The sequence below is a fragment of the Arachis hypogaea genome, chromosome 18, assembly GCF_003086295.3.
Source record: "Arachis hypogaea cultivar Tifrunner chromosome 18, arahy.Tifrunner.gnm2.J5K5, whole genome shotgun sequence".
NCBI classification, from domain to species: domain Eukaryota; kingdom Viridiplantae; phylum Streptophyta; class Magnoliopsida; order Fabales; family Fabaceae; genus Arachis; species Arachis hypogaea.
This window is the reverse complement of record NC_092053.1, coordinates 15,775,599-15,795,758: the sequence shown is the minus strand read 5'-3', so window position 1 is coordinate 15,795,758 and position 20,160 is coordinate 15,775,599. Positions and strand designations below refer to the sequence as shown.

Here is a 20,160-nt window from a genome sequence, read left to right as displayed (position 1 = left end):
AACGGTCCGGTCAACCGTCCATCTGCAAACCGTTCGAAAACTGTTGAACCGGCCGAGAACCGATCGATCGGACCGGACCGGTAACCGGCCGGTTCTTAATAAACGCACCGTTTTTATTAAAAAAAAAGGAAAAAAACCCACGTTCAGCCCCTTCACTCACTCACTCACCCCCCTTCCCCCAACAGTCCAACACACCCTCCTCACACGTTTTCTCTTCAGAGCTTTTTGGTTTTGCCCTCAAACAAACCCTAGCCATCTAACCTCCACCACCGGAGCAGGGAGTGAGGCACTACCGCCGTCCATCGCGCTGTCGTCGTGCTCCAGGTCTCCAACCCCTGTTCATTCTCACAGTCTCGCCAATTGCAGCTTCTTCGTTGAGATCGACATTCGCGTCTGGTTTTCGTCTTCTCAGCCGCACTTCTGCCGTCGTCAGTCGTCGTGTCCGTCGCCTGATCGCCATTGTCCGTCGCACTCAACAGATCTTCCTCACACTCTGCCCAAACTGCTCACTCCTCCACGCCGCGCGCCTCCTCCACGTCACCGGAGCCCTTGGTCCTGAGAGTCTCGTATTCGATTGTCACGGCGGAGGGCCATATACCAACGTTGCCGATGGCCGGATTCTAAAGTGGGAAGGAGATGAAGTTGGTTGGACTTAGTTTGCTGTCACCTGTTCCAATAGGTACCAAAATGTGAACTTGTTTCTAAAACGGTGAACTTCATGTGAATTTGAGGGTTGATATGCCTTAGTTTTTGTTGAAAATAGTGAGTATTTAAATCGGTCTAGATTTTTTTGGAGATTTATTAGTTTTAGAATCAAAAGTTTTGTTTATTGTGTTTTTGTGTTCTGAGTTTGCTAGTGGCTGAAGACTTGATATGAGGATTTGGACACCTTAATGAATATTCCTTCTCTGTTCTTAGTTCTGATCAGAACATTGATTTTTTTGGGGGGATTCTGTTAGTGCTACTAATTGAAACTTGAATCATGGAATGATTAGCTCTGTTTTGGATTGAATGATTACTGATTAGTTGATTCATTTTAGTCCTGTTTTTGTTCTTTTTGTTGTTCTGTGTTGAGTTTTGTTTATGAGTAATTAAATGCACGAAACAGGAATAGGATTGCTAATTTCTTTTGTGACTTTCATTGTTCTTTTCCCCTTATTGTGCTGCTGTTGTTGTTATGCTGCCGTTTTGTTATGGCACTGCGATTGTGTGATCACTGATCAGTGTTTTGAATTTGGAATTTGTGATTAATAACTTGTTAAGCTGCTGTTGTTGTTATGCTGCTTTTTGTAATAGTTGTTGCTGAATGCTAAAAATGGAAATCAAATCAAATGCTGGTTGTTGCTGAATGAGTAGCCTAGCTGCCTGCCAATGCCATATATAAATAAACTGATGAATGATGATGATGATGGTAGTGGAAGGAGAGTCAAAGTGTATAGGTAGTTGGTGATATGTTATGCTTTCTTATTCAATGACTATTTGTTAATTGTTATGTTGATACCTCAACTTGGAAACAACACTAGATCCTGTTTATGGCTTGCTCAGCAAGAAGAATATGTTGCTAAGGGAGCTCTCTTACAACAGATGAACGCAACGCTGCCTAAGATTAAACCGAAAAGGTCATCTTGCAAGATTCAGGTTCATATTCAGTTAGCATAATACTACAGAATGATCAACATTTTCTAACTGAACTAGCTCAACATTCTTTTGAAATTGATAATCCTTTGAGTATTTTTTTCACTATTTAACTTGAGTTTGTATTTTGATAAGATCATGTGAATTTGGTTGATGATTTTTTGTGTAGTGTATTAAATTTGGAAGATATTTTAGGATGTTTATTTATTTATTATTTTATTCTAAAACGGTTTTTCCGGTTGAACCACCAGTTAGACCGGTTGGACCAGTGAACCAGTGACTAGAACGGTTTGATGACCGGTCCGGTTTTCAGAACCTTGCAAAATAGTCGCGTTCTCTTCGCTGCGGCAAGAAGCACAATTTCCATTTGCCCGTGTTCCTTCAAAAGTGCTGTGAAAAAAATGCGCCATTCATATTTCTCCTACGTTAGAAATCTAACCCGATTCCGTTCACGTTCACGTTCTGCTGCATACTCTTCCTTCTTTTCGGAATTCGATGGAGATTCTACACTCGCAAGCCTCAAGCTTAAACAATCCCCTGCTTCAGGTAATTCTGCACTCTTTTGTTTTTAGGAGTGTTGTGTTTTCTGAAGCTGAATGAGCTAAATTTAGAGTTTTGTTGCGGAATTCGTTGATGGGTAGTGTTTTTTCAGTCTCAAATTTGTTTTTGGTGTTTGTGAATATTTTGGTGCAGATGATTCTTCTAATGTGGCGTTTAAGAAGATTTCTTCTATTTACTACGGTAAGTGTTTGATGAAATTCCTGTGAGACATTATCGGTTAATTGGTGTATTGTTCAAGTGCTGAGCTTGTCTTCTCTTTTTTCCTTTCCTAAAAGGTTATTTGTTGTATTGTTTCGTACTGTCAGGTGATAGTATCTCGGTGAAGAAACCCATGTCTAAGAGAAATGATAATGCAAAAGAGTCCCAAAGTCAGCCAAGTATATCATGGCTCTCAAACATATATAACAATAATTTATTGTTACAACGGAAAGGACATTCTCGCAAAAAGAAACAGAGACACTTGTTTGAATTTTCCCAAGAGAACCGTTTTAATAAGTTGGTTAGAATTTGTGCAAAGGTACTTGGACCGGAGGCTACCATTGCATTGTTTGGTAAAGTTGGACGAGATCCAGGGATCAAAGGGTACAACGCACTGATAGAAATGTGCATAGAAAAGGCTAGGGAAAGTAGTGACGAAGACATAGTGATAGAAGAGTTGGGGAAGGTTTTCCATCTTTTTAAATTGATGGGTGAACGAGGATTTCGGCTAGAAGAGCAATCATATCGTCCACTTCTTTTGTATACTATTGACATGTGTATGGTTGAAGAGTTTCATTTTTTCTGTGATGCTATCAAAGACCAGAATGCCAGTTTAATTACCAGACTCGGTTACTACGAAATGATGTTGTGGTTAAGAGTTAATAATGAAGAAAAGATTCAAGAAATCTGTAATCTCATTGCAGAGAATGATGGTGAAGAAATTTCTGATTTACGAGGTGGGTGGATATGCTTTTCTCCCTCAAATGCATTGGTTTGTCATAATTTGTTTCATAGAAGCTGTGTTCAAACATCTAGCTTTGGATTATCCGTAGCAGATGTTGACATTTGCAGTTTCATTTAATGAGACTGTGAATTTTAAGTGACATGGTCAGTGGTCAATTACTTCAGAAATGAATGTTAAGTGACAAGGTGTTGTTGCTGGTTCTGCACATCGTTGTTCAATAATGATAGAAAATTCTGTTTTGTGTAGCACCTTAAAATGGAAACTTACTTTATTCAACTTATGTTGCAGAAAATTATTTATTGGCTCTTTGTGAGAGTGAGCGGAAGAAGGAGATATTGGAGCTATTGGAAATCATAAACATAAAAAAGCTTTCATCTGTAGAATCTGTAGAAAAGATATTTCAGGCATTAGGAAGGCATCAATTGGAACCTGTTGCAGAGAACTTCCTTTTGGACTTCAAAACAAGTGGTATGATTACAATATTTATCTTCTCATCACCTATTTGGATTTTGCTAGACATCAAACAATGTTTCTGCTTGCAAAAAAGGAAAACAAATTGCATATGATATAGCTGTTGTATCTCTTGAATTATGTTACTTAAGTCTTTCGAATTTGGCTCCTCTAAAGTATAGGGGGTCAAAACTGCAGAACTATAGCTTCTTAAGTCTTTCATACATTCTGCATTTTACCCTTTATATTACACAAGGTACTCTAGAGGAACAAAATCCCAAGCATTATATGTATAAATGGACATATATTAAGATTGCAGGTTTCTTTTTTCTTTGTCAATTATTAATGTACTGAATATTGGTTTTTTTAATATAACACCAATTATCTAAGTCATATTGTGATTCTGCTGAAGAATTGGGGATTGAATTCCTCTATAAATCTTAATTGGTGTATATCTTGTACTGAGATTCTTATGCATTGCAGATTATGAAACAAATAATATTACAAACTTCATTGCAAGTTATGCTGTTAGCATCCCAAATTTATCGGTAAGAAAATTCTTGCATATGTCATTGATAATTTCCTCAAGTCCATGATACCATCAAGCGCTTTCCTTCATCCATTTTTCTTTCTCTAAAAATATATCGCCAGTTTTACATTTTCATGATACTTCAAATTGCAGTGATGATAGAACTTTTATGAAACCCATTTAAATTTCTTTTAGCATACCTAAGTTATGATTTTTTTTTGTTAACTTATTTTTAATTGTCAATAAAAATGGAACTCCATACAGAGGCATTTACAGGCTTGTAGCCTATTATACACAGCATATCGAGATGAATTCCCTGCTATAAGTAGAATTTGTATGTTTTTGAACTAACAAAAATAATGATTGAGAGTTGATACTCACACCTCAGCTATGGTTAGAAGCCAATATGGTATTTACAATAAATCAGTAATTGTTGCTCTTCATTTACTTTGCTGGACATGGTTCTTTATCTTTTTCCTTTCATTCTTGTTAATTTTTTTTTATTTCATTCTAGGTTGATTTTATGCAAATTTGGTGTATGGAATAAACTTCTTCAAAGTGGCTTTTACTGTAGATTTATTTTGGAGACATTCGAGGCTGCATTTTATTTAATAATTTCCTCCTTGTTCTATTTAGCAATTCCTTCGTAACTGTTGTGAGATTTTACTTCATTGTGTTTGTATATTAAACACTCCATAATTGCATGTGCATTTTTGAACACAATGATAAGATGGTACTAGTGCTTTTTTGTGAACATTTGGCATAATAATTGTACGTTGTAGTTATTGTTATGGACTTTTATGTGTGTTTGTGTGCATTCTCATATTTATTGTTGGTATTGTGAAGGTTGAGAATGTCATTACAAAATTCAAGGATTTGCACCAAACACTTGAAGTGTCACCTTCATCCTCATCATATGAGAAGCTAATTTTACATAGCTGTACGTTGCGCGAGGTATGACCATATGATTTTTGCACTTTCTGTAAGAGGAAATTAGAAAGTCCAGAATGAAATAAAAAAATTAGAAAAGTGTCAATGTGTCATCTCCAAAAACACAAGCCATTGAAAGTGCACCCATCCCATATCTTTAACATTTAGAGGTTGACATAGTGTGGCCATGTTACTTATCTTAAAATATATATTTTTATTTAATAGAAAGAAACATATATTCACATAAACAAGTAAATTCTTAAGCACTTTTTTCTATTATAGTGATCACAATGACATTGCTGGTACTTTCCTCTTCTGTGATTGGCATAATTCCTCTTTTCATTATCTTATCCAATATGCAAATTCACAATAAAAGTCCATGATGTGTCAATTTCTCTCGAGTGAATTTTGGAGATTAGTGATTTTTGTTTCTAATGCAGGTGCGTGTAGCTCTTGATATTGTTGATGAAATGTGTGAAGGGGGCTTGACTTTATCAAATGAGATGTTACAGTCCATATTACAAACTTGTGAGGAAACATCTGAATATAATTTGGTATGATCCATCATCCATGTAATCACTCTCTTCTTTCTTCATTCTCTCATAATTTGTGTTTTTACATTTTCCATCGATTTTCTCCGATGGATGTAAACTTTTGACCTTTAAGCTTATTGTTTTGTTGTGTTATGTCTATATCTTTGACTTAGAAAGTTTTGATGTTACTGTAAAGTGAAGATCCAGTAAAGATCATAATAATAAATAATTACTCTATCTTCTTCCGGTCCTGCACTGTATGTTCTTATTCAAGCTTGAAGGGAAGGTGAAATATAGCTTCTTCAGTCTTCACCATTTTATCTTAAAATTTATATTGGCATTAATTGGATTCTTTTCCTCTTGGCCATGAAGTTCTAATATCATGTCAAGGAATCAGTATACTTAAAAGCTTAGTATATTAGGCGAAGATCCAAGAATACTTTTGTCTCTATGCTCTATATCACACATTTTGTCTTTCTTGCAATTGTCTAGTGCAGAGAGGTTGCTTAGAATTGACCAGCTCATCTTTTGGATGACATAGCTTGCTCTACCCGCCTTTACCTTTTGGAAAAAACAGTGACGTAATTTTTCTTTTGTTCTCTTGCCATTAAGTAAGGATGCTTCAATTTGAAATTATTTTGCACCTCCATTCTTTTTGCATTCATCTCTTCTCATTAATTTTTTTCTCTTTTTTAATAAAAACGAAAGGTAAGTGATAGAAACAGGTTTGGTTGTCCCTTTTAAACTAGTTTAGCAGGTTTAGGAGCAGTAGTGCTAGGCCTAGCTGCTGCCTATGAAATACTAGGGGTTAGTTAATTTTTAGTCAATTAGAAAATTCTGTTCAGTTTGTTAGTTCAGGAGAAGAAAATTCTCTCCAGAGTTGGTTAGACCCAACAGTGTATTTCAATAAGGGGTTGTGATTTACAATCCCTAGTTCATCAATAAAATCCCCTATTTTCTGCTAGATCTCAGTTCCTGTCAGTAAGCAATATATGTAGAGCTGGAATCAATTATTCTATAACATCTTGGATAGTTTACTGTTCTCACATGTAGTTTGTTTTATTCTTTGGTGTATTCTCAAATAAAGGTTCATCGGATCTTCTCTACAATACGCCAGTACAATCTGGAGACAAATGATAAGACATTTAGATGTATGATAGACTTGTTCTTGAAGATGAAAGACGTAAGTTGTACCCATTCATTTTCATTCTTGTGCTTATTGTTCACCAGTCTTTTACTGATTTTAGCTTCATCTTGCTAAGTATCCAGTGTAGCTGTATTTTAGTGAGTTGCAGTGAAATTTAGAACGTCGTTGATGTTATTTTATTTCATAATACAGCTTGAAGGTGCATATAGAATGCTCGATGAAATGGGGGAACTGAATTTGAAACCATCAGCTAGCATGTACAATACCATAATGGCAGAATGTTTTAGAGAGGTGATGTTTCTTTAATGCCTCTGTTCTATACTTAATATGCTTTTTGTGGTTTTGCAATGAGATTGGAATGCTTTCGTTGAACCTAAAAAAATGGTTCCATTGAACCTTTGTTGTTATTTTTTCGTTTCGTCTTTTTAAATAGTTATAGGTTATGGACATGAGTATATGACACAAATCTTTGAGCAGGGTCATTCCGACTCTTGGGCTTTGGGCAAAGAGAAATTTTACCAAACTACACTGTAGAAATCAATAGTTGCATTAAGGGATAACTCCTTGTATCTGTAAAATAGTACGGTTATCTGGGCAATCCTTTGCATACAAATGATTTCTCATGAGTTGAAATATGGCTGCTGATAATGGATATAGTTTTGACAAGTTTTGAAATGCTGAGAAGTGCTTCCAAAATGTATTTGAATCAACATCTATCCTACTTCAGCATTAATGCATTCCTTTTCTCACCATTTTGCTGAAATTTTTCAGAAAAACACGAGTGATGGGGTCAGGGTCCTTGAGCACATGCAGAATGCTGATGTAATGCCTGATTCAGAGACTTTTAGCTACCTGATTAGCAACTCTGAAACAGAAGAGGATATAGTCATGGTAAGTTGGGATTTATAACATCATAATAAACCCATTTCAGTCATTTTTTGATCTTCAATTCTGTGTGTGTTCAGAAGTTTCTAATATTTCTTATGTTCTTTCTTCTAATAATAACTCAGACTATAAGATTGATTGCTTCAACATTTTTATCTAAGAAATTTACTATCTTAGTATTTCCATTGCAGTATCATGAACCAACTCTTAAATTTTTCGATAGACACATGAATGCTCTTTATATGAAATATGTTTTCTAATGCATGCATCTCTTTTGGGTTTGATGTTGAACATTGCATAGGCTTATCTTGCATTTCGCATGTATAACTTTTGTCTACATGATTTTTTGTTTTTTGGGGAGGGGGGAAAGAACAATGATTTAACTCTAGACGGTTTTGGTCATTTGAAGCTCTCATTATGTCCAGGGACGGATCTAAAAATTTGATAGAGGAGGGGACGAAAATTAAAATATTATATAATCAAATATAATATTATATATTCATTAATATATATAATCATAATTAATATTTTTTTGATTAAAAAAATACTAATAAGTGCTTGTTATATAAAAAATTTAGTTTTTGTTTTGGATTTGATAAAATATAAAAATTATCTAATTTTTATTAGCTTACTTTGTTAAGTATTATTGTGACAGTAAGTTATATTTTTATGCTTCATATCATAAAAAAATATACTATAAAATAATATAAATAAGTTATTCTAATAACTTTGTTATATGCATTTAAAACATATTCATGAATAAAATATAATTGTTTTAATGAATTTACTTAATATGTTATTAATATAATATCATGAGAAAAATAAATAAATTCTAAAATAATTTACTTTCATGTATGTACTATAAAGATTTGTTTAGTTATTATAAATATTAAAGTATTTTTATATGATAATAGGTGTGAAAATTAAGAGAAAAAATATTTAAAAAGAGAAAAAAAGTTTAAAGATTTGGAAATTTATTTAATCGAAAAGTGATTGGCAATAATATTTTTCTCAATTTAAGGATTGTTACTTATTTTTGAGTTTAATAATTTAATTATTTATCTAAGATAATTACTTACTCTATTTTTCAAATAAAATTATATAATATATAATTTTATATACTTAAAATTGTTAACTTTGTCCAAAAAAGTTGGGAGGGGGGGGGGGGAAGGCCTATGCTCCCCCCCTGTAAGTTTGATTTCTATGTTAGAAAATAATTGCACCACAGAAAATAATCTGTTTGGATATGCCTACATCATTGGAGCTACATAAAATTAGTTTTAACTTAGGTATGCCATTTTGATAAGCTGTCTATGGATGAATGCTTACAAATGTATGTTCAACTTTATGCTTGTAGTATTATAAAGAACTGAAGGAATCTGGAATCAAACCTACAAAGCAAATTTTCATGGCCCTTATAAATGCTTATGCTGCTTGTGGACAGTTGGAGAAAGCAAAACAGGTACGGGTGCAAGCAGCATATGCTGCTGCTTGAGCTATCTATCATTTGCTTGAAAGACAAGTAACCTTTATTGTGACTAACTAATCCTCCATTGTAGGTAGTGTTAGATCCATTGATACCACAGAAGAACTTGAACCAAATCAAGTATGTGCTTGTTTCAGTTCTTGCAGCACATGGGCAACTGTCTGAAGCTATTCATTATTACGAGGAAATCAAGAAAGCTGGACATAATTTGGAGCCAAAAGATGTTATGAATCTCATTGTAAGGTTTTGAACATATTATCGGCTTTTATAAAATTTTTAACTTAATATGATTCATAATCAACGAATTCAACATCCATAGGAGAAGACTCGGTCCGATGTAGAGCTGGACAGGTTGCTTCTTCTACTTGAGGAATTAAATGATACAGATTACTGGGATGGAGCTTGCTGCAGAATCATCTTGTATTGTATTTGGAACAAGGATATAAGGTTCCATCTTTCTATTCCCACTTTATTGAAACTTTTTTTCACCAGAAATGCATTCTATAGTTTACTGATGCTCACTATATTTCGTGTCAGTTCTGCTGTCAACTTGTGTAAGCTCCTCAAGAATAAGTACCAAAGCGACGAACTGGTTACAGAAGTTCTCTGCGATAAGCACCACAGCGATGAATTGGTTATGAAAGTTCTCTTTGATAAGGTTCGCCTTTGCTTCCTTCCCTAAAAACATTCCTAATCATACTCCTATTACTATAAAATAAAGTATTAAAAACAGTAGATTTTTTTTGTCTTGGAATCTCAAAAAAAACCAATGCTTCCCTTATTTAGTGTTTAGGAGGATTTTTAGGAGAATCTATTAGTAAAGTAAATCATTTATCTATCTCTATTGTGTGTCATTATTATATTCACAACAATTATGTCTGTATTTGTATAGGTGTTCTCTCTCATCAACGGGTCAGAGTCAAGCCATTTGCAAGCGAGCCTCGAACTGCTTTCTGAAATCAAGGATAAGCTAGGCCTTGTGCCTCCAAAGGAATATCATGATTCTCTGCTAAGTGCTCATGCCAAAACCTCTGAATTACATAATGCTAACAGCACAAAACATTGAGCTAAACTAAGAAGGGTGAGTAGGTGAAGTACTCTTCAGTCTTCACTTGAGTTCCTATTAATAGGGGCATTATATCCAAATGTGTACAAATAACTCACAAATTTTGGGGTTGAGGTGATAGATAGGTAGGTCTTTTCTAAAAGGGCTGTTCCAGAATTCAAACATCTGATATAGCAGCTAAAGTAGGCATGAAGTTGTGGTGTACTAACATTTTTCTCTCTTTTCTTTGTTAATATAATATCAGAAAAATATTAATCATACTATGTTTATTTTTGATGATGTACTTATGAGTAATTTTGAAACTTGCACTGAATATGCAAGTTGATAGGGGCATCTATAACAACAGTCGGATAAAGTGGAAACTGGAAAGTGCGCTGCATTTTGAAGAAAAGAATTGCAGTTAAAATCTTAAAAGAAAATCATTGTTCATTGTTGTGAATTGTGATCATTTGTTATTGCGACAATGCTCAGGCGCGGTAGATTTTTATAAAAGCCAAAATTTGCACAACAAATTTGGCCATCGAAATTGTTACACTCGGCTATAATTTTCACAATTTTTTATTTCATAGCTAAGCATGCTGTTATATTTTTCAATTGAAACTACATGTATCTTCTATATGAGGCTGTTTTGTTTGAGTCAAAAACATCTACTAGGAACTAGTTTTGTTAACAGAATTTTTTTCCATCCATATTATTCAAAATCGAGACTTTTGCTCAAGGGGAATTAAGTTTGTATCACTTGAATCAGATAACTAAATATATGCTAAAAAAAAGAAAAAGAAAAACATTTTAAGAGTGTGAAAACTATGTGTATACCTAAAGAACGATAAAATTGTAATAAAGTTATGCACAAGTTTGTGTTGGGATCTTAGCAATATTTTGCTTCTTTTAAGTGCTAATATCCAGTAATCTATAGAACTTGCACCAATATATATCAGAAAAATATATTAGATGCTTTTAATGATCATCTAAAATTTAATTTGGTCCAGAGTTTAAAAAGTTTTAATTTTGTCACTTACATTTCTAAAGCATTTCAAATTTCTAAAATAAGAGTATCAAATGAGTACTTCAAAAAAAAAGTCAGTCAAGAATTTATCTACATCAATTTCATGTAAACCTTAATTACACCAACAAAGTTACATTCCCATCATGAAAGAATCTGAATCTGATTCAAAATGAGTAAGCAACAAGAATGGCTTGCCTGCATCTAGCCTTAGCCTGTTTGAGCCTCTCATCCAATGTCTCTTCCTTCACAGAAGCCTTCACCATTGCCAAATCCATTTCCATCAGCTTCAACACTCTAAACAACTCAGTCACCATTCTCTCTTCCACTTTCCCTTCATCCATCAGTATCTCTGCCTCCTCCCTCGCCCTCTCGGCCACAATCTCCCCGGCCTTTGCTAGCAACTCAGTCGACCCGAATTCCTTCCCCATTAGCTCCTCTAGCTTCTCCAAGAAATCAGCTATGACATAACCTATTGGCAGCTCTAAATTAATCTCTTTTGTCCTCTTCCAACCAACCTCAAAATTCGGTGGCTCGGCCTGTGATATTTCAGTTTTAGGCCTTCTTCGCCTCACTATTTCTGATCTTCTTCTCTTCTCTATGGGAAATGTCTCTGGACTGTTGACTGTGCTGGAATTCGGATCTTGGGTTGGAAATTCTTCATTAGAATCATCATTGGAATAATCACTAGCTGGATAATTGGTGCTTAAGGCATTATTGTTATTATTATTATTGGTGCAGTTGATGGAGTAGTGCTTTCTTGGGTGGATTTGAATATTTGAAATCTCTATAAATGGTCTATGGGAATAGAGATGGTTTTGGTTTTGGTTTGGATGATGAGAATGAGAAGTAGGATATGATGAGAGAAACTGGAGGATTGTGGAAGCCATTGCTACTAGTTTTTGAATGCAGCAAAGTGAAATAAAGATTAAAGATAAGGCTCTTTTGGCTTTTATATCTGGTTGGTTTGGTTTCTATGATGATTTTGTTGTAGCTTTTCATTTGTGTCAGATAATACAGTTAAATTTTGTAGTCCAATAAGCATAGAGTAATATGCTAAAATATCCCATGAGGAAGGAACATTTCACTTTTTCAGATTCATTGCAGTGATAACTGATAACAATAGACATGATTTACATAAAGATTAATAAATTTTCCATTAGTTGCTTTTTTGTTCCTAATTTCTTTTTATATTTTGAGTAATATCCAAATCAATTTAAAGGATAACAAATTTTAATTATTAAATTAGTCTCTAATATTTTATTTTGTTAGATAAATTAATCTTTGCATTAAATTTTGGTTAAAAATATCGACAAATGAATCATTATCATTTTAATAAAAATATAATAGTCTCTAAAAATTTTTAAAATTTTCATATCATTCTTTTTATAATAATTTGATGTGAATATTAATTTGTCTAATAAAATAAAAAATTAAAATATTTGCCTAAAATTTTTTCAGAGACTAATTCTAAAAATTATTCTTATGTTTTTTACTTTTTACATTCTCTTTATCTGACTTTTATATATTTCTAACACATATAATCATTTAATATATTTGTATTTATATAATTTATGTTAGGTTTAATTACTCTGTTGGTCCTTATAGTTTTGCAAAATTTTTAATTAGATCCTTGTACTTTTTTTCCTTTTGATTGAGTCCTTGTACTAAATATTTTTTTTAATTTGGTCTCTACACATTTTTTTCCTTTTATTTGGATCCCTGTACCAAATTTTTTTTTGTTTGGTCCCTATAAAATTAAGCTAATTACTGTTAAGAGGGATCTAATTAAAAAAAAAAAAAAATTTGGTGCAGGAACCCAATTAAAAAAAAAAGTACAAGGACCTAATTGAAAATTTTGCGAAACTATACGGATCAACAGAGTAATTAAACCTTTATGATATAATAAATAATGTCATCTAAATATACTATTTTATGCATATAGCGTTACTAAATTAAAGTCCAAATCTACTATTTCATGCATATAACGTTACTAAATTTGATATTTGTGTAGTAAATATAGTTAGAAAATGCATGAACTAATACTTTTTAGTGTAAAAAAGAGAAGAGTTTATTGATTTAAGTAAAGCAAAAATAAAAAAATATTAATCACCTAAAATCTCTTAAAAGATAACTTACAAGGTATATAAAACAAATTTATAAAATAGTTTCTAAATACTAAAGAAAATATAATAACTCTAAGATATGATAAGATTATACTAAGTGGCAAAACTGAAAAAAAAAAAAGTCTTATGCCAAAAAATGTTAAAAATTAAAATTAATAAAAAAATATTGTTTTAAATTTAATTTTAATATACTGAAAATATAAAATATTTTATTAATGTATTATATCTATTTTTTTAAGAAGATCAGTCATATAATTAATAAAAAATAATTATTTTTATTAATCTAATATTATTTAATTAAATATATATTAAAATTAATTTAAACTGTGCATCAAAATTAAATTTTTATTATAAATATAAAGAAATTAGAACAAAGGGAAGAAATTATAAAACAAAAGTAAAAGCTGTTAATTTTTACAGTGACGGAGAGAGTGGGAAACAAACAAAAGAAGCGAATTTTGGTGTTAGAAGAGAAGAAAAAATGGCGAAGGTTTTTGGTTTGGGGAGTGAGCCAGTGGTGGGTTCACTAACTCCATCGAAGAAGAGAGATTACAGAGTCACCAACCGCCTCCAAGAGGGTAAACGCCCTCTATACGCCGTCGTTTTCAACTTCATCGATTCCCGCTACCTCAACGTTTTTGCCACTGTTGGCGGCAATAGGGTTTTCTTCTCTCACTCTCTATCTTCTACCTTTTTTTTTTTCGTTTAATTGTTATTTTCTAAAAGAAAAAATTTGAATCAGCGGTTCAAGATTAAGACTAGGTCTTTTAACTTGTATTCTTGTCATTGCTGTTAGATTCTGTAAAATTTTGTAACTTTTCACTTTGTTATCCTAATTATGGTTGAAACCATAGCTTGAGCTTATTATCTTAATCTTCATTTTGTTTATTCATTTATTTATTTATTTATTTTGTGCAGATTACGGTTTATCAGTGTCTTGAAGGAGGAGTTATTGCTGTTTTGCAATCTTATGTTGATGAGGATGTAAGTCCAACACTGTTTTTTTTCCTGACATTTTATTATTTGTTTTGAAGAATTTAATTGTGTTTCAGCTTTGAGGTTTGTTTTTTAAAAATTAAATTTTAAGGAAGTTTGAAATTCTTATTGGAAAAATGCTTCAAATTTCATCTGTTATGTTGACCAGAAGGATGAATCCTTTTACACAGTGAGCTGGGCAAGCAATGTTGATGGTGCCCCATTTCTGGTGGCTGGAGGAATCAATGGCGTAATCCGAGTCATAGATACTGGTTCTGAGAGGATATACAAGGTATACCACACCTTTCAAGGGTTGGTTTATTCTTTTTTACATACAATAGACCAAAATAATTATGGTTGTTTGATTTTATATTTAGTGTTAGTTGTTAGTTCACAGTTATGTAGGAAGCATTGGGTGCTGAATGTCTTGAAAATGATTTCTTTTATTCATGTGATTCTTGACGCAGTGCTGTTTTTTCATTAGAGCTTTGTTGGGCATGGAGACTCCATAAACGAAATCAGGACCCAAGCATTGAAGTCATCGCTTGTGATCTCTGCAAGCAAAGTGAGTAGCTTTCTTTTGTATGAAATTTTGATGGTAAGAGTAATGGTTTCCTTTCAACCGTTAACATCTAAATTTGATTAGGATGAATCTGTCCGGTTATGGAATGTTCATACTGGAATATGCATTCTGATATTTGCCGGGGCTGGAGGGCATCGTAATGAAGTTTTGAGTGTTGTAAGTGCATTCATATCTATGCAATGTATTTCTCTATACTTTCTTGCTTAATTAGTAGTTCTTTATCTTAATTCTTTATTGTAGCTCTTTATCTTTTTGCTTTTTATAGGACTTTCATCCATCAGATATATACAAAATTGCTAGCTGTGGCATGGATAATACTGTAAAGATATGGTCGATGAAGGGTAAGAATATATTTCCATGCCATTATTTTATTAAACCTGGATATATACGATCTGTGTAAAACAATCTCTCATCTATTCTTGTCAGCAAAACAGAATGGTGTGTACCAATTGTAATTAAATATTATTGTCTTTCTCATTTAAGTGATCCCGGCTTTTATTCTGGTGCAGAGTTCTGGACCTACGTGGAAAAGTCATTCACATGGACAGATCTTCCATCTAAGTTTCCCACAAAATATGTGCAGTTTCCTGTAAGTAAAATTTTATTTGTAGAAGTACATACATATATGAGATCTTTTCTAATAGTAATTCTTTTCAGGTATTCAACGCTTCAGTTCATTCAAATTATGTCGACTGTAATAGGTGGCTGGGTGATTTTATCCTTTCAAAGGTGAGTAATCACACTTTCCAGAGTTATTCTACTTCCCTGTGGCAACCAATGGTTGCATTTTGGCTTCCTTCACATGTTATAAAATGATCTTTGTGAAACCAAATACTAGTAAAAGAAAATGTTCAACGGTATTTCTGAAACTCCTTACCAAATCCTAGAAAACTTGGTATTCAACTGAACCACACTGCTCAAGAGTTTTATAATATTCTTCGAACTCAACTACATTTCATATTAACTAATATTATTCCCTTTATATTACATAAATTTATCTACCGATTCTGAAATTAATGGATTATATTGCATTTCCAGAGTGTTGACAATGAAATTGTCTTGTGGGAGCCTAAAGTGAAGGAACAAACTCCAGGAGAGGTTTGTTAGAATTAAGAATTATTATCTTGTTTTATTTCATTTTAATTTAGACTTTTCTTTTTTTAATTTCAGTAATTATTTGCAGATACAGTTTCAATTTTTTAAGTTGAAAGCATTTGTGTTTGTTGTTTAGGGTGTAGTTGACATTCTCCAGAAATACCCTGTTCCTGAGTGTGATATCTGGTTCATCAAGTTTTCTTGTGATTTCCATTACAATCAAGCTGCAATAGGTAATAACTAACTGCAATTTCTTCTTAAGTCATATTTTGTTTTCTTCTTGTAACTGTGTATTACACAATTTGTTCATTGTGGTTTGCTGCCACTTCGTCTTTTGATACAACATTTGCTACATTTTATTTACAATTTTCATTTCCTTTTGGCTTTGCCCAGGTAACAGGGAAGGGAAGATTTTTGTTTGGGAATTGCAGTCAAGTCCGCCGGTTCTTATCGCAAGGTTTGTTTATCATGTTATAATGATGAGACGTTTTTATCTTAGAAAGTTTTTTTATGCTCAATTCATCACCTTTTCCAGGTTGTCGCATCCTCAATCGAAATCTCCAATCCGGCAAACTGCCGTGTCTTTTGATGGAAGGTAAATGCCATATTCTTATGTTGCTCTTTTGATGGAAGGTATTATCTTCTTCCCTATGTTTCTTTTCTCAAGCAGTTCCTTCTGTTATGCTGCAGTATTATTTTGAGTTGCTGTGAGGACGGCACAATATGGCGCTGGGACGATGTTACAAACGTGCCACCAGCTTAGCTTAGCCTCCATGACTGGTTTGGCCAGTCGTCGGAAAATAATTATTATTTTGCAAGGTTTTGAAAACCGGATCGGTCATCAAAGCGTTGTAGTCACTGGTTCACTGGTCTAACCGGTCTAACCAGTGGTTCAACCGAGAAAATCGTTTTAGAATAAAATAATAAATAAATAAATAAACATCCTAAAATATCTTCCAAATTTAAAACATTACACAAAAAATCATCAACCAAATTCATATGATCTTATCAAAATACAAACTCAAAAGTTATATAGTGAAAAAAATACTCAAAGGATTATCAATTTCAAAAGAATGTTGAGCTAGTTCAGTTAGAAAATGTTGATCATTCTGTGGTATTATGCTAACTGAACATGAACCTGAATCTTGCAAGATGACCTTTTCGGTTTAATCTTAGGCAGCGTTGCGTTCATCTGTTGTAAGAGAGCTCCCTTAGCAACAGATTCTTCTTGATGAGCAAGCCATAAACAAGATCTAGTGTTGTTTCCAAGTTGAGGTATCAACATAACAATTAACAAATAGTCATTGAATAAGAAAGCATAACATATCACCAACTACCTATACACTTTGACTCTCCTTCCACTACCATCATCATCATCATTCATCAGTTTATTTATATATGGCATTGGCAGGCAGCTAGGCTACTCATTCAGCAACAACCAGCATTTGATTTGATTTCCATTTTTAGCATTCAGCAACAACTATTACAAAACAGCAGCATAACAACAACAGCAGCTTAACAAGTTATTAATCACAAATTCCAAAGCTCAACAAGTTATTAATCACAAATTCCAAATTCAAAACACTGATCAGTGATCACACAATCGCAGTGCCATAACAAAACGGCAGCATAACAACAACAGCAGCACAATAAGGGGAAAAGAACAATGAAAGTCACAAAAGAAATTAGCAATCCTATTCCTGTTTTGTGCATTTAATTACTCATAAACAAAACTCAACACAGAACAACACAAAGAACAAAAACAGGACTAAAATGAATCAACTAATCAGTAATCATTCAATCCAAAACAGAGCTAATCATTCCATGATTCAAGTTTCAATTAGTAGCACTAACAGAATCCCCAAAAAATCAATGTTCTGATCAGAACTAAGAACAGAGAAGGAATATTCATTAAGGTGTCCAAATCCTCATATCAAGTCTTCAGCCACTAGCAAACCCAGAACACAAAAACACAATAAACAAAACTTTTGATTCTAAAACTAATAAATCTCCAAAAAAATCTAGACCGATTTAAATACTCACTATTTTCAACAAAAACTAAGGCATATCAACCCTCAAATTCACATGAAGTTCACCATTTTAGAAACAAGTTCACATTTTGGTACCTATTGGAACAGGTGACAGCAAACTAAGTCCAACCAACTTCATCTCCTTCCCACTTTAGAATCCGGCCATTGGCAATGTTGGTATATGGCCCTCCGCCGTGACAATCGAATACGAGACTCTCAGGACCAAGGGCTCCGGTGACGTGGAGGAGGCGCGCGACGTTGAGGAGTGAGCAGTTTGGGCAGAGTGTGAGGAAGATCTGTTGAGTGCGACGGACAATGGCGATCAGGCGACGGACACGATGACTGACGACGGCAGAAGTGCGGCTGAGAAGACGAAAACCAGACGCGAATGTCTATCTCAACGAAGAAGCTGCAATTGGTGAGACTGTGAGAATGAACAGGGGTTGGAGACCTGGAGCACGACGACAGCGCGATGGACGGCGGTAGTGCCTCGCTCCCTGCGCCGGTAGTGGAGGTTAGATGGCTAGGGTTTGTTTGAGGGCAAAACCAAAAAGCTCTGAAGAGAAAACATGTGAGGAGGGTTTGTTGGACTGTTGGGGAAAGGGGGGGGGGGTGAGTGAGTGAGTGAAGGGGCTGAACGAACGTGGGTTTTTTCGTTTTTATTTCCTTTTTTGTTTAAAAAAAAAACAGTGCGTTTATTAAGACCCGGCCAGTTACCGGTCCGGTCCGATCGACCGGTTCTCGACCGGTTCAGAGGTTTTCGAACGATTTGCAGATGGGTGGTTATTAGTAGCAGATCGGATCGTTTTCATTGCCGGTTCTCGGTTCGACCGGTTCAACTGGCTAATCCGGTCCAATTTTCAGAACCATGATAACAGCTATATCAATTATTATTATTATTTTAAAAATATATATAAAAACTCCTAAAAGTTCTCTATTTTTTTAAATTAGTTTATTTATGTATAAAAAAATTTAAGTAAATATCGATTTTCTGAGAAATAAAAATTTAAAAACTAGTTTGTTAAATAAAAATTATTAAAAACTAAGTATTTAACAAATAAAATTGTTTGGACAGAGGGTAAGGATAGTTTGTGGGAGAAAAAGTGTGACTAATGAGCATTGTAAGAGTAGATTGTTCATGAAAGGTTTATCAAAGAGAGACATGTTAACGAAATGAATTTAATTAGAGAGTTAATTTTTTTACTTAATAATATCAACAAATTTCTTAAATTATTTTTTATCCTAAATTCTAAACTTTATATCCAAAATTTAAAATTCGTAATCCTAATTTTAGACACTAATTCTTTTAAAAGATCAAAATTTTTTAAAAAATAATTTTACAATAAAAAATTTACTAATATTAACTAATTAAAATTTTATTTTTTAATTAAAAACTTGTTTCTATTTATTCATCACGGCCTACAATTCCTTGATTGCCAGTCAATGACGAACTCCAACATTTAATAATGAATGTAACTGCATCCAAAATAATGAAATATCCAGCAGCAGCATCACCAAAAATGTGATCATACTACAAACACAATATACTATCCAACCTCTTACTCATCGAATGACTTTGGCATTCTCATCAACAACTTTGATGAGAATAACCCCAAAGTCACCATTATCAAATCATCTTACAACTGAGTATCAAGTATCAACGAAACATACACCAACAATCTTCCTTGTGATTTAGCACCATTGATTAATGCCAGAGTTCCTATTTTCACTCCATCATTGATTAGTCAAACTGCACGCATTAATGTATAGCAGTATACAAGTGCATAAGGTAATAGTTGACAATAAATGAGACTGGGAACAGAACTAATGGCAGTGAAATGAATACTAACCGCTAAAGTAAATAATTAATGTTCCATTTTTTGGGTTTACATGACACAATGATGAATGAATAAAACAATAGAGTCTACGTGAGGCTAAAATTTTTATATATGATTAATTTTAATGTAAAATATAAAAGTATTTGATTATTTTAGTGTTTTACATAATTGTGATAATAGCACATGACGTTTTGTAATAAAAATAAATTTTTAATTATAAAAAGACAAAATGTAACTCACGTTTTGTAATAAAAAATATTATTTTAATTATTAAAACACAAAACGTCATAAACGTTTTGATAAAAAATATTATTTTAGTTGTAAAAACACAAAACGTTATTGACA

The 20,160-nt window shown here is 33.3% G+C and overlaps 3 protein-coding genes across 11 annotated transcripts; 2 read left to right on the top strand and 1 right to left on the bottom strand.

The window, feature by feature from the left end:
* Positions 1-139: 139 nt before the first annotated feature.
* LOC112773224 (pentatricopeptide repeat-containing protein At4g04790, mitochondrial-like) lies at positions 140-10,423 on the top strand. Of its 9 annotated transcripts, none has more exons than XM_025818292.3 (18): positions 140-679; positions 1,297-1,439; positions 1,524-1,638; positions 1,887-2,181; positions 2,329-2,376; positions 2,502-3,131; positions 3,428-3,607; positions 4,073-4,137; positions 4,965-5,072; positions 5,489-5,602; positions 6,669-6,764; positions 6,921-7,019; positions 7,500-7,619; positions 8,971-9,075; positions 9,173-9,337; positions 9,419-9,546; positions 9,637-9,757; positions 9,992-10,423. In XM_025818292.3, the coding sequence occupies exons 4-18, from the start codon at positions 1,929-1,931 to the stop codon at positions 10,163-10,165; spliced, it is 2,406 nt and encodes an 801-aa protein (XP_025674077.1). In that variant the 5' UTR covers positions 140-679; positions 1,297-1,439; positions 1,524-1,638; positions 1,887-1,928; the 3' UTR covers positions 10,166-10,423. The 9 variants fall into 9 exon arrangements, with proteins under 9 accessions (XP_025674077.1, XP_025674076.1, XP_029150622.1 ...); XM_025818293.3 differs by having other exon boundaries at positions 142-679; positions 1,546-1,638; XM_025818296.3 differs by having other exon boundaries at positions 151-679; positions 1,524-1,619.
* A 780-nt stretch (positions 10,424-11,203) lies between these two features.
* LOC112773320 (protein CHLORORESPIRATORY REDUCTION 41, chloroplastic) lies at positions 11,204-12,163 on the bottom strand. Its single transcript, XM_025818399.3, has one exon. It carries the CDS (start codon positions 12,056-12,058, stop codon positions 11,336-11,338), a length of 723 nt encoding a protein of 240 aa, XP_025674184.1. The 5' UTR covers positions 12,059-12,163; the 3' UTR covers positions 11,204-11,335.
* A 1,523-nt stretch (positions 12,164-13,686) lies between these two features.
* Positions 13,687-16,897, top strand: LOC112772219 (polycomb group protein FIE1). The gene is made up of 13 exons (XM_025817118.3): positions 13,687-13,955; positions 14,213-14,278; positions 14,439-14,561; positions 14,754-14,834; positions 14,916-15,008; positions 15,118-15,193; positions 15,362-15,441; positions 15,510-15,581; positions 15,891-15,950; positions 16,084-16,180; positions 16,341-16,404; positions 16,483-16,542; positions 16,638-16,897. The coding sequence occupies exons 1-13, from the start codon at positions 13,776-13,778 to the stop codon at positions 16,708-16,710; spliced, it is 1,125 nt and encodes a 374-aa protein (XP_025672903.1). The 5' UTR covers positions 13,687-13,775; the 3' UTR covers positions 16,711-16,897.
* Positions 16,898-20,160: the final 3,263 nt, after the last annotated feature.

Excerpts from the sequence above, each read along its gene's own strand:
- LOC112773320 (XM_025818399.3), bottom strand. The coding sequence starts at position 12,058 with ATGGCTTCCACAATCCTCCAGTTTCTCTCATCATATCCTACTTCTCAT.
- LOC112772219 (XM_025817118.3), top strand. The coding sequence starts at position 13,776 with ATGGCGAAGGTTTTTGGTTTGGGGAGTGAGCCAGTGGTGGGTTCACTA. Across the intron at positions 15,194-15,361 it reads AAAGATATGGTCGATGAAGG|AGTTCTGGACCTACGTGGAA; the intron begins GTAAGAATATAT and ends ATTCTGGTGCAG. Across the intron at positions 16,405-16,482 it reads CCGCCGGTTCTTATCGCAAG|GTTGTCGCATCCTCAATCGA; the intron begins GTTTGTTTATCA and ends CACCTTTTCCAG.
- LOC112773224 (XM_029294789.2), top strand. The coding sequence starts at position 1,929 with ATGACCGGTCCGGTTTTCAGAACCTTGCAAAATAGTCGCGTTCTCTTC. Across the intron at positions 5,603-6,668 it reads AAACATCTGAATATAATTTG|GTTCATCGGATCTTCTCTAC; the intron begins GTATGATCCATC and ends TCTCAAATAAAG. Across the intron at positions 7,020-7,499 it reads TGGCAGAATGTTTTAGAGAG|AAAAACACGAGTGATGGGGT; the intron begins GTGATGTTTCTT and ends GAAATTTTTCAG.